General features: G+C 39.6%; 4 protein-coding genes across 7 annotated transcripts in view; 2 read left to right on the top strand and 2 right to left on the bottom strand.

The window, feature by feature from the left end:
• Positions 1 to 2,635, bottom strand: part of LOC105282978 (DNA-directed RNA polymerases I, II, and III subunit RPABC3) — a 49,734-nt gene extending 47,099 nt beyond the window's left edge. The window contains exon 1 of one of the 2 annotated variants that reach the window (XM_011345338.3): positions 2,482 to 2,635. In XM_011345338.3, the coding sequence (XP_011343640.1) occupies positions 2,482 to 2,554 (73 nt within the window). In that variant the 5' untranslated portion in view covers positions 2,555 to 2,635. Of the gene's footprint in view, positions 1 to 2,120; positions 2,152 to 2,481 lie in introns of those variants that run through there. The other variant, XM_011345340.3, reaches the window with a different exon arrangement.
• A 1,732-nt stretch (positions 2,636 to 4,367) lies between these two features.
• On the top strand, positions 4,368 to 5,867 carry LOC105282975 (ribosomal RNA processing protein 36 homolog). Of its 2 annotated transcripts, none has more exons than XM_011345334.2 (4): positions 4,368 to 4,504; positions 4,731 to 4,836; positions 4,950 to 5,460; positions 5,537 to 5,867. In XM_011345334.2, exons 2-4 carry the CDS (start codon positions 4,792 to 4,794, stop codon positions 5,680 to 5,682), a joined length of 702 nt encoding a protein of 233 aa, XP_011343636.2. In that variant the 5' UTR covers positions 4,368 to 4,504; positions 4,731 to 4,791; the 3' UTR covers positions 5,683 to 5,867. The 2 variants fall into 2 exon arrangements, with proteins under 2 accessions (XP_011343636.2, XP_011343635.2); XM_011345333.3 differs by having other exon boundaries at positions 4,480 to 4,568.
• A 157-nt stretch (positions 5,868 to 6,024) lies between these two features.
• LOC105282973 (helicase SKI2W) lies at positions 6,025 to 11,073 on the top strand. Of its 2 annotated transcripts, XM_011345332.3 has the most exons (12): positions 6,025 to 6,124; positions 6,211 to 6,290; positions 6,381 to 6,687; positions 6,834 to 7,485; positions 7,569 to 7,800; positions 7,896 to 8,149; positions 8,248 to 8,380; positions 8,479 to 8,757; positions 8,931 to 9,823; positions 9,910 to 10,268; positions 10,346 to 10,524; positions 10,617 to 10,946. In XM_011345332.3, the coding sequence occupies exons 2-12, from the start codon at positions 6,273 to 6,275 to the stop codon at positions 10,944 to 10,946; spliced, it is 3,636 nt and encodes a 1,211-aa protein (XP_011343634.1). In that variant the 5' UTR covers positions 6,025 to 6,124; positions 6,211 to 6,272. The 2 variants fall into 2 exon arrangements, with proteins under 2 accessions (XP_011343634.1, XP_011343633.1); XM_011345331.2 differs by lacking the exon at positions 6,025 to 6,124 and having other exon boundaries at positions 6,131 to 6,290; positions 10,617 to 11,073.
• Positions 11,074 to 11,098: 25 nt separating this feature from the next.
• LOC105282970 (protein SEC13 homolog) lies at positions 11,099 to 12,627 on the bottom strand. The gene is made up of 3 exons (XM_011345330.3): positions 12,256 to 12,627; positions 11,753 to 12,140; positions 11,099 to 11,622 (listed from the first exon to the last, which is right to left on the bottom strand). Exons 1-3 carry the CDS (start codon positions 12,495 to 12,497, stop codon positions 11,317 to 11,319), a joined length of 936 nt encoding a protein of 311 aa, XP_011343632.1. The 5' UTR covers positions 12,498 to 12,627; the 3' UTR covers positions 11,099 to 11,316.
• Between the last annotated feature and the right edge of the window lie 206 nt (positions 12,628 to 12,833).

Below are 12,833 nucleotides of genomic sequence, written 5' to 3'. Positions count from 1 at the left end.
CGATCATCAGGAAATTATTTCAATCATCTCAATGAGCAAAACCGAAAAGATGAGTCGACTTGAAGCAAAAAGTGATCTATACAACGGAATTACAGGCATGGTTTATAATATCGTAAGAAGCGACACTCCGGAGCACACACTACTCTATCTTCCTTATTTTACTTCTTTAATGCATGTTGTATAGAGAAAGTTGTTTTCATTAATCCGTTGAAAGCCGCGAGTCTCGCGCGTGGCTTCGCGAGAAACGAAGAAAGCTCGCGAGATGAAGAAATAAAGACGACGCTCCCATCAGCGGACGAGTCCAAGTTAACATGCGCGCGGGTATAAAGGAGAAAAAAACCAAAAAGAGAAAGAGAGGGAGAGAGAAATGGAGAACGCTTTCGTCCTCGCTTTATGACTTATGACCGAAAGTGCGGCCGAGACACGCGGAATGAGACAGACACATGGGACGGGACAGGGAGAAGGGAGCGAACAAGAGGAAAAGAGACGGAGAGAGATCCAGGCGCTCCTCCTGAGATGACATCCCCTCGCGACCTTAGAACTGAGGCTGACCTTGACCGTGTCAAGTCCCACCAGCGCGCCCCCCTCCCCCTCACGCGCCCCAGCTACTCCGCGCAGCGCCAATTCGCTCTACTCGCGTGCCGCTTCCTCTCCACTCCTACCCTCCGAAGTCCAGCAACGTAGTCGCGTCATATTACGCGAGTGCCGTGTTGCTTGGCGCTGCTGCTGCTGCGGCTGCGGGCATCCTCGCTGCATCGACCGGTCGCAAGCGAGCACCCGGTTCCATCCGCCTCTATGAGTGAGTGAGTGATTTTGTGTGTGTATGTATGTGTGTATGCGCGCGCGCGCGCGGTACTTGTGCGTATGTGATAGAGAGGGAGAAATAAAGAGGGAGAAGAAGCGAGGCAAAACCTTTCGCTCCCTCTCAGCACTCGTTTTGCGAAGCTCGCTCGTCGTCCGATGGACACTACCAAATTATCGATTTGGAATTCGCAATCGTACGAGGAGGAGGAGCTCTGCGTCACTTAATCACGACATACGTTGTGTATGGAGATAACATGTTTTAACGCAAGATGAAAGATGATAGCGAGAAAAGGGGAGAGGGGAGCACCCTGAACTACGTACACACAATCGGATTCTATCACTATCTAGTGTAACTGGAGGGGTAGATTAAAATTACTTTTAACATTAAACTTGTAAATATTTTATAATGCGCTCTCCTGTAATGTTAACAGCGGGAAATCGCTAGATTGTCCGAGATTTCACAATCTAAGTTGTCCAAGTCGAAGGTAACGCGATTTGCTACCCTTCAGCATCTTAAATTAGATAATTTTAGTTTTGACTTTCCTCGATTAAAGTCTCATTCTATCGTATTCACCGTGGATAAATATACGTTAGAAGAAGCATTGCTTTTATACGTTGGGATAATTTTCGTGTTATTGCAAGATTGAAGGGGCGCGGTACACACGCGGTACATCCAATATTCCGACGGCAAATTCGGTCATGGTCGTCCTCTCTGATCTACGCCGCTCTGCAAATTCCGCTCTCTCGTGGTCCACGAGCAGGCAAAAACGTAGAGCAGAAAAGGTCGCGAGCATATCGAGGCCACAAAATTGCACAAATATACGCGCGATATCAGCACTTAACGTACGCACACGTTGCTTTGGAAATTCTTTTTAGAGGACAAACGCAAGTGAAACAATTCGCAATTGTTTGTAATTTAGTTATGTGTATGCGCAAATTTTTGTTATTTTTATGTCGAGGTTGTGAAATAATAATGAATAATTTTAGGTTTGTTACTAGTGTTATACTAGACGTTATCTAGCGGACAGAAGAAAACTTTAATAGTTTTATTTTTTCCGTGTGGCGCGCTCGAGTAATTCTGTTTATATTGGTAACCTCTCCTTCTTCTTCAGAAAGGAGGCAATTCGCATGTGTTAAATTCGCATTTTACAATTAACCTTAAATGTGGTTACCTTATCCCATAGTTTGATCAGATTAACTCAAGTTAGGTTAGGTTTGCCTAAACTAAAGTAGAATTAATATTAAACTTTCACCTCACGATTACTTCATGAGGGTTTTTACATCAAATAAAATCAAAATGCTAGATTTCTACTCACGAGTTAACGTAAACATGTAGTTTCGTCATGCTTGATATCGTTATTCGCGAATAACCTATCATTGGCGCCGGTTCGTCCGTGCCGATCAGCACGATTATGCATTGCACGTTTTATGCACGTTATTTTATCAATCGACGTCACGACAATCGCGTTGAAGAGGTACTGAATGAGTCGAACGAGAAGATACGTTTTCGAAATCGAGAACACTCAGCTGTTACTCCATGTGCTTCGTTCTGTACCGGCACTATCGACACGGTCGATCCGCTCGCAGTACGCAGCCATTTTGGCAGTGAAGTGCACAAACCGTTACAGCAGATTGATATGCGAACGTATCGAAGTATAAGCTTTGTTATAAACTTACCCCTGTCGAATTTTTTGCCTTCCGGATCGATATCTTTCACATTGAAAATATCCTCAAACAACACGCCCGCCATGTTGCTACCGCGCGACTGCACTGCACTCTGACGGTAAGTACACTGAAGTGCCGGCTAGGCTTGTAGGAAGCGTCTCGGGAACCTCGCCATCTACAATTTCAAATCGAAAAAACTGAACATGCTCGCGGAATATAATAAAATCAATTGTAGGGAACAATATAACGAGATACCTTACACATTTTTGAGATAACATTTCAAAATTTCAAAATTTTTATTTTGTTTTGTAAAAGCCACATTTTAAATATACGAAATTTATTATAAAACTATAAATCACGCGTATATTCACACATAAAGTCACTTCGTTGTTATAATATGTCATAATACGTAATATTTCTACGAACCGCTCGCGCCTCTTCCGTCATATTACTCACTCTAATCAAATGTAACCTTTTGCGATTAAACAGTACTGCGATGACACAAAGTTACCGCAAAAATAGAAAGACTATTTAGAAGAAACTAATAATAGGTGACTATTTATAAAATACAATAATAAAAATAATAGAAAGATATTAAATAAACGCTAGAAATTTAATTCCTAATCTTGAAGATAATCTAACTTAAAAAATCAATCGAAAGTGCCGCACAAACTATCGAACCTGGGATCTCGAGATACGACTTTTTTCACGGAAACCACTTCTTTCAATACACGTACTGGTCTCTTGGCGGACATTTCGCGTGGCCTATTCCTATTTTCCCGTTTAAATTCGACTTTTCGCTTGCCTTTTTTTTTCCAAACATCGTTTCATTATATACTTTGGTTCCCAGTCTGTTCTTTAACTTCTGCAGATTCTCGAAACTCATGTGTTTTAATTCTTCTCGTATTTGTTTCTAAAACACAAAGAATAATAAATTCATTAATAAGGAGAATATATAAACTTTTATTTTATAACAATATTATGTGTATTGAGTTTACCTGAAAATACAAATCGGAAAAAAAAACTTACTTGATCTTTGTCCTCTGTAAGAAGAGATTCCTCCTCGTCACTCATGGACATCTCAATCGCTTTCAGTCATATTTTCTACGGAATTATTTAAAAAGATATCAAAAGCAGTTGCCAATTTCGAGGTTTACAGAATGATTAAAAGTATTTCTTTTATAGTTATAGTACATATAATTTATAATATAATATATTATCGGAAACGTTGAACCGTGAGTCTCGAAAATTAGATATTTAATTTCGTGGAGAATGAACAAGCATTCATTTCTTTTAATTCTGTTGTGTGTAATCATAACGTGGGGTGTAATCTACTTACCGCTACAAATCTGCTTCATACATCTTCCATCCTTTTTCTTCTTTCAAGTAAAAGACGGATAAAAAGTGTTTTGAAGCATCACAGCGCTAAATGGACCCCATCCATAATCGTGACACGTAATTCGTCGTCGACCTTGAAAGTTTCGGATATGGGAAAAGCTCGTTGTCTCGCAATTCTGTCGAGGAAGTCGAGAAAATAGCATCAAGTCCGGGAGAGTGGAGGATCGATGCAAATTAGGAATTAACGACGCATATTGGATTATTCGGACGACCTTGATGCTCGCGGACGTGCCGCCAGAGGAAGCCACTAAGCGGTCACAGGATTTGCGCAGTTCCAGCACTCTTTTTTTTCAAGTATTTGGACAAGGATCGTAATTTTCTATACGATGATACATATTGACGTAATTTACGTGCAATTAAGGATTTCACAATTTTGTGTAATACGAAAGTATCTGCGTTAGTAGAATGCTTATCGTTGAATACTTCTAACATTCAGTACCGGAAATAATTATTTTTATAATTGTTATTTTTTAAAAATTTGTTAATGTCTCGTTTCAAAAAATATGAATATTTATATCGTATCTATTGAAAATAATTAATATTATTGCTATGTACGTTATTCCTACTGAAGAAGATACAGTACTTTCTCAACGGCTTTGGACAACTACTGCCATCTATGTAGTACAGGAATTAAAAAGTTAGAAATGAAAATCGGTATTTACCATTATCAGTTAAATTGTAGCTTCACATGCTCGTGGGAGGTTAGTGAATACGAGCATGTGTGCATATAAAATAGGCAGTAATAACATATTGCACGTGATACTTATAAGTCATCAAAAAATATATAAAAACTTTATGCAATTTTATTCATAAGTTTTAATATTCTGCGTATTGTATGAGTCTAACCTAAAAATGTCTTGTAGCTCCATATTATAACATTGGGGAATCTGCAGCAAATACCGTTTGAAAATCTGAAAGTTCAACATGAGTGACGAGGAGGAATCTCTTCTTACAGAGGACAAAGATCAGGTAAGTTTTTTTTTCCGATTTGTATTTTCAAGTAAACTCAATACACATAATATTGTTATAAAACAAAAGTTTATATATTCTCCTTATTAATGAATTTTTTCTTTGTGTTTTAGAAACAAATACGAGAAGAATTAAAACACATGAGTTTCGAGAATCTGCAGAAGTTAAAGGACAGACTGGGAACCAAAGTATATAATGAAACGATGTTTGGAAAAAAAGGCAAGCGAAAAGTCGAATTTAAACGGGAAAATAGGAATAGGCCACGCGAAATGTCCGCCAAGAGACCAGTACGTGTATTGAAAGAAGTGGTTTCCGTGAAAAAAGTCGTATCTCGAGATCCCAGGTTTGATAGTTTGTGCGGCACCTTCGATAGCAAGGCCTTCAAACGTTCTTATGCATTCCTCAGTGAATTAAAACAGAACGACTTGAAAGCTTTGCAAAAGGAACTGAAAGAAACTAAAGATCCAAAAACCATCAAAAAAATTAAGTACCTTACTCAAAGACTTGAAAATCAGTTGAGAGAGGGAAAGAGGCAGAAACAGAAGGAAGAAGACAGACAACAGGAGAAGAAAGAACTGCTAGACTCCATTAAGCGAGGAGAAAAACCTACATACAAGAAAAAATGTACGCTAATTGAATCGTTAATACATGGCTTTCGTTTACTTTCCGATTATTATTTCGCTCCGTTTGTCTTTTGCAGCGGAGAAGAAAATCTTGGATCTGGTTTCGCAATACGAGGATTTAAAGAGCACGGGTAAATTGAAGAAGCATATCCAGAGACTGCGGAAGAAGAACAAGCACAAGGACAGAATAAAATTGAGGATGAACGAAACAGAAGTGGAATAATAACGATAATAATAAATTAGTTAAGTTATAATAATGCATTCTGGTTATTTTACAATTGATATATTCTATTTCTCACGTTTGTTATTAGATGTATGCAACCATTTTAGCCATTTTTTGTAAGGTTTTGCTCCAAGTGTATGATATATGCAATACAATTCAATCAAAATATATCGTTTTTTTATCGATTTTCTGCTGTCTCTCGATTCCATTCCGAACTTTTCTCTGAAAAGAATTTTTTTGCAAAACTTACAAACGTCTAATATAATTTTTGATTTACTGCCAGATGACTCTACTGTCGCGTTCCTTGATTCGCGAATCCGCGACCAGGCGCGCCTGTGTTTGAGAGGTTAATTGCACGCTCAATTGTATACAAAGCAATTATTTATTTTCTAACAGTTGTATATTTTAAAATATATAATCCGTGTTCAACAACTTATTAAATGTATTAAATTTTTTACTCTTTTTATTTATTACTTATTTACTCTTACTATTTATCTTTAATTTCCTATTCTTTAACTGTGTTAACAGTGTACATTTAATAAACGAAGCACAGCATGTTATAAAGAAAACAAGTGTGAATTGGACAAAAAATGACTGAATCGACGGAGGTAACGGTCATTTCTCTAAGATTAAATATATGGATTTATAATTTTATATATATCTGAACATATCCAAGTTTTAACATCGTTTACTTGCAGTTATTTGGGCCTCCACCCATTTGGCCCGATATTAAATCAGAATTGCGAGAGTACATTGAGTGCCCCGAGCAATTACCTATCCATCAGTTGGATAACACTCAATGTTATTGGCAGCGCCAAGCAGATGTTCTCTCGCTGTTGGAGTTCGATCTGGCACCGATCGGTACCACTTTAAAATTTGATCGTGATCCAGTAACGGGCAAGATCGGCGAGATGCAGGAGATTATCTTGCAAGGTGCGGGAGAAACTGCAAGAAATTCTATGTCTATGACTCGCGCACCAGGACCGCTCATGGATGGAGTTCGAGGTGCTTCGATTTTATTGTGACACATATTTCGCTGTAGTGCATATTCTCTTTTACCAGAATTGTTTCTAATTAAGATATTAATTAAATATTGTCAATTATGAATAATATTATTATGAATAATGAATAATAATTGTTCATACATTCAGGTAATCCTAGCAATATACCATTCTGGCCTGGTGGTTTTGACGAACCCAAAGCGCCTGAAAATGAATTCCTGGATGACATTGACTTTGAGAAGAATTTAAGAACATTGGCGAAAGGCTTCAGCGCGGGTACAGAGTTTAAGAGCGACAACTGCACGCCAATTAATTGCACAAACAATGAAACTGAAATCACGATATCTGAAAAATTGGAGAGACTAAAAACTGATAATAATAGTATCAATTTGATGGCTATCGTACACGAAGAAGGAAACTTGCTTGGTCTGTGGTCGTCGGTGGAGGAACCGAAAAAGGAGAATGTTCCAGTCACGTTGAACGGTGGCGTTCCCTCTATAGATGACATTCCTGCTCTGCCCGAAGAGACTAACATACCTGTCTTGAAAATATCCGAGAAGCAACCGGAGCTCGCAAAAACGGAGTGGGCGGAGCAGTTAGACGTGTCGGCGCCGATAGTTGATTTCGACAAGAGAATACCCGATCCAGCGATTAGATTCGATTATGAATTGGATACTTTTCAGAAACAGGCTATTCTTAAATTGGAGGAGAACAGCAATGTCTTCGTTGCTGCGCACACGTCGGCGGGAAAGACCACTGTTGCTGAATACGCCATTGCATTGAGTCAGAAGCACATGACGAGGTAAAGCTGCAAATTATGAGCCTAATCATCATCAGATATTAGTTTCTTCGTTAATTATTTTGTCATCGTTCCTTTAATTTTAGAGTGATTTACACATCGCCTATAAAAGCGCTTTCGAATCAGAAATACCGCGACTTTAAAAGGAAATTCGAAAGCGTTGGATTATTGACGGGTGATCTGCAAATCAACCAAAACGCTTCGTGTCTAATCATGACGACGGAGATCCTGCAATCAATGCTATATTGTGCATCCGACGTCCTGCGAGATCTAGAATACGTAATATTCGATGAGGTGCATTATATAAATAATGAAGATGTGAGTAAAAACGTTTTTGTAAAAGTAGCACTCGCATTTCTCAGGCTCAATACTTGACAATTTTTAATTTACAACAATTTTGAAAATACTTTCAGAGAGGTCACGTGTGGGAGGAAATAGTCATTCTTCTGCCACAAAATATCAGCATAGTAATGTTATCCGCGACCGTGCCTAATCCAATAATATTTGCCGACTGGGTTGGTCGTATCAAAAAACGTAAAATGTATGTGATTAGTACTTTAAAAAGACCGATACCTCTTTTGCATTACTTGTATACTGGCACCGATGGTAAGACCAAGGATGATAAATTTTTGGTCCTTGATGGGAACGGCCAATTCTTATTGGATGGGTAAGTTATATCTCTTTCCTCTCTCATACAAGTGTATTTGTACTTTTAAAAGACTCGTAATGTTTTAAAATTTGCCACGCGAATTTAATTTAATTTAGTTGGTACAAAGCGACAAACGCATCCGATAAGAAAAAGGAGAAAACGTCAAAGGACTTTAAGAGAAGAATTCAGATGACTCCGAGGCAGGAAGAAGTATTGTGGAGAGCATTTATAAGCCATCTTCTAAACAATGTGCGTTGCCTGCAGTTATATTATTTCGTATTCTACGGAGACAATTTTTATTAAATATTTCTGTACATGCGTAATAATTTTTATGATCAATTCCGCAGGATATGATACCTGTTGTCGTATTTACACTATCAAGGAAACGTTGTGATATGAATGCTGCGACGTTAAGGAATATCGATTTAACAACCGCGAGAGAAAAGCATCAGGTGCACGCATTCTTCCAAACCAACATAAAGAATCTGAAGGGCAGCGATAGAGAACTACCACAGATACTCATGATGCAGGAACTCTTGCAGAATGGCGTGGGTATACATCATAGCGGGATATTGCCGATTTTGAGAGAAATCGTTGAAATGCTATTCCAGAGTGGAGTTGTGAAGGTAATTTCGCAAAAAAGAAAACAAAGAGTGAGAAGAAAAAATTTTAATTTAAAGAAAATATTTAAATATGTTTGAAAAAATTTTCTAAAACAGTTTCTATCTACTTAGATTGAAAATAAGTTTAAAAATGCCAAGTTGAAGAAAATGCAATTTTATTTTCTCGTGCTTTTCAGTTGCTATTTGCGACCGAGACTTTTGCTATGGGAGTCAACATGCCAGCACGCACGGTAGTATTCGATTCCGTACGAAAGTTCGACGGAAACAATTTTCGCACCCTGTACCCGACTGAATACATACAGATGGCTGGTCGTGCTGGACGACGAGGGCACGACACCACGGGCACTGTTATAGTAATGTGCAGGAATGACGTACCGCACTTCAACGACTTGAAACCTATGATGTGCGGCGAGCCGCAAACGTTGGAGTCAAAGTTCAAAGTCACGTACTCGATGCTGCTCAACTTGAGAAGGGTGAACGAATCCGTCACCGTCGAAGCGATGATGCGCAAGTCTTTCAAGGAATCGCCGTTGGCTTCGCAGGAAGCGACGTACAACAGCGTGCTGCGGAAAATCGAGCGGGAATTATCGAGCTTGCCAGCGTTGACCGAAATGCAAAATAAGCTCTCCGTGTTTTACCACGTCGCGGTCGATTATCTGGAAGACATTAAATTCCTGAATCCCTACTTGTTCGAGTCTAAAAAGACGGCAAAAAATTTGAGCGACGGCAGAGTCGTGCTAATATCGTACGCGAATCATTACAACAAGCTAGCTCTGTTACTGCAAGTCGCGCATCACAAAACTGCCAGCCAGTACAAAGTGTTGATACTTAAGGACGCAGACGCCTCCAATTCCGAAGCAGCGGAATTCAAGAGTGCTCAGATTTATGAGAAATGGTGCGAGATAATTGGTCTGACGAAACGAAATATGTTCGTACCCGGCAATAATCCACTGCACGAGGTCGTGACTATATCCGCGTGGCACGTATTGCACATCACCAAGTGCCAGATAAAGATTGATTGCTCTCTAGTACTGGCTGATTGGGAGAAAAGGCAGATTTCAAGATTTAAGTAAGAAACAATGTGGAAATAGACAATGAATAAGGATAGTGATAATTTTCTTGGGGAATGTTTTAACTGTTATATATTTTTTTTAGAAATGATCCACCGGGACAGACGTGCCAAACGGCAGTTCAGGAATTGATTTCTCTGACATTTAAGGCTGCGACCGATCCTAAAATTCTGTGTCCGTACATCGAGCCTTCATCGAAAAATGATTTGCAACTAAGAATACAGCATAGAGACCAGCTAAAAGCTAATCTCAACGATATGAAGTGTACGGAAATACCGAATTTTGAGGAACAGTTCAGACCAGTGTTCGAGCGAAATCAGCTCGAGGATCAAAAGCGACTGTTGCAGCTGAAACTCAGTGACGAGGGAATGGCGTTGTATCCGGATTACGTGAACATGGTGGCACTTCTCAAGCATTTGAGATACATAGATAATGATGAAAGAGGTTTGTGTTATATCTTTAAATTTCTTATAAATAATTCTTTTCTATTTATACCACATATTTAATAATTTGATTTGCAGTCGCTCTAAAGGGAAGAGTTGCGCTGCAAATGGGCAGCAATGAGCTATTGATAACAGAATTGATCCTCAAAAACGTGTTGACGGTCTTACAACCGGCAGAAATAGTAGCGCTATTGTCGGCACTGATTTTCCAACAGCGCACGGATTCTGAACCGAAGCTCACGCCGAGCCTCGCTAATGTACGCTATTATTTTCTCTCCTTTCGCACACGCACGAATCAGACCAAAATTACACTGCAAAAACCTGAAACAATTCTCGTTTTTTTCTTCAGGCTTGCAAAATAATGAACGAGGTGCACGCGGAATTGGAGCATCTAGAGCAGTACTATCAACTGTCAACGATATCGCCGTTGAATTTCGGTCTGGTGGAAGTCGTTTATGAATGGGCGCAGGACAAGTCGTTCGCGGAGATCATGAAGATGACGGACGTCCAGGAAGGAATTATAGTCCGGTGCATACAGCAACTCGGCGAGACTCTGCGAGATGTTAAAAACGCGGCTGTGACGATCGGCGAACCCGTTCTCAAGGAAAAGATGGAGGAGGCTTCGACCGCGATCAAGCGCGACATAGTCTTCGCCGCGTCTTTATACACTCAAGATTAGTGAAGCATTTATCAATGAATGAATCTTATTTTTGGCATCACCAAATTTATTACCTATTTTTTTATCGATGAGGAAATGTATATTGTTGCAAGAATATGCAATATATTTATTAAAAAACTGTTCTATCTATATTGTTAATATTCTTTGACAGGTAATTTTAATAGAGTGGTTTATTTATCGGGCAAACGTGATTATATTGTATTTTGAATAAATACGCTGGAATATTCAAATACTAGTGGAAAACAAACAGCTCCTAGTGCAATTCTGGAGTTCTCTCAAAACTTTACTTCATATAAGACAAGCCGTGGTAATTTACAACTCTTATTTGCACGAAGCGTATCATTATTTTACATTTTTATACTTAACAATATTAGAGTACGCGTTGATCTGTATTCATATTTCCCTGATCCTTGTTCAATTCGGAAATACATGCCCACTGTCCTTCAGAGTTCTCGCGCCAGAGCGATACTTTATTATCTCCACCACTGACCGACAAGATGCCGCCTGTCAATGACCAGCTGACGTTCCAGATCACGTCGTCGAAAACGTTGAGGACGTTTGGCGTCCAACTGGCATAATCATTCGACGTCCACACGACTACGCGACGATCCTGCGAACAGGATGCCAGAGTGGCCCTGGACGGGCCAACTGCTGGTGCCCAGGCTACGTCTCGTACCTGTAAGTCCAAAAAATCATTAAATAAATTTTATTAAGTAAATAAATTTATTAAATAAATAAATAAGAGTATTCGAACATGTATTAAATAAATTTTCCAATTTCGTATTCTCCAATTAAGAGGGTCGTACCCAATCGCTGTGCGCCTCCAGTTTATTTTCCTCGATCCATCTATCGCCCTCCTCCTTCCATATTTTCACCAAGTTGTCGCAACCTCCGGTGGCCAATCTCTTAACGGGTCCAATCCTTTGTTGGGTGGCATTCATGTCGATGCCTGAATCGACTGCTGGACACCAGCTGACAGCGTTGCACCCAATGGTATGCGCATTTGTGATTTTTTGCACGTGCCAAGTATCTCCGGTATTTGTGAGGATGGAGATCGATCCGTCTGAACTTCCACAAGCTAAGATCAAGCCAAACTCGTGCGGTGCCCACGCTACCGAGTTGACAGAGGAGTCATGACCCGTATGTTCGTATATCTTTGTCCATTCTCCAAGTTCCTTCCAGATGATCACCTTCCTGCAGACATATAAATGGGTCAAGTTGATTTGTTTGATTTGATGTAGTTCAACTGTGTGAACCCTTAATATATAATATAATATATAATAATATAATGAAAGATATAGTGACATACCTGTCATAGCTGCAAGACGCCAAGAGATTTCCAAACTTGGGATGCGCCCATGCGACTTGCCATACGGGACCAATGTGTCCTTTGAGAACGGCAATTAGACTTTGAGTACCGTTCTTTAAATCGAATATCTTTACCGAGTTGTCACTCGAGCAGGTAGCCAACTTCAAACCATAATAATCCATTTCCGCATCATGGATCATATCCTCGTGGCCGGTGTCGACGGTATTCAAAACGGACACCATTTTCACGGGATCAGAGACGCGAAAGCAAAATCGAAAAGGTTTAAAATATGTGAAAAAGCCTGCTGGAAGGTAAGGACGGTCCCAGGAACATCGACGTGCGTGTACCTCTCGTGTGTCACAGCGTTTTTGGCGCCCTCGCACCTGTGACATCATCAAGCGAACTAAAATCTAATATGGCGCCGATTCAAGTAAATGGCACCAATGGTACGCAGCGGTTCAATTTTCCTCCAAAATAAATGTCTTTTTAATTAAGTAAGTTAAATTTTTATGACCATGTGTGCGTGTGCGCGCGTATATATAATAAATATCATGCTTTTGTATTTGAACATTTTGATT

This window comes from Ooceraea biroi, chromosome 14, assembly GCF_003672135.1.
Source record: "Ooceraea biroi isolate clonal line C1 chromosome 14, Obir_v5.4, whole genome shotgun sequence".
Taxonomy (NCBI): domain Eukaryota; kingdom Metazoa; phylum Arthropoda; class Insecta; order Hymenoptera; family Formicidae; genus Ooceraea; species Ooceraea biroi.
Note: the sequence above shows the minus strand (reverse complement) of the source record. Positions and strands in the feature narration are given on the sequence as shown.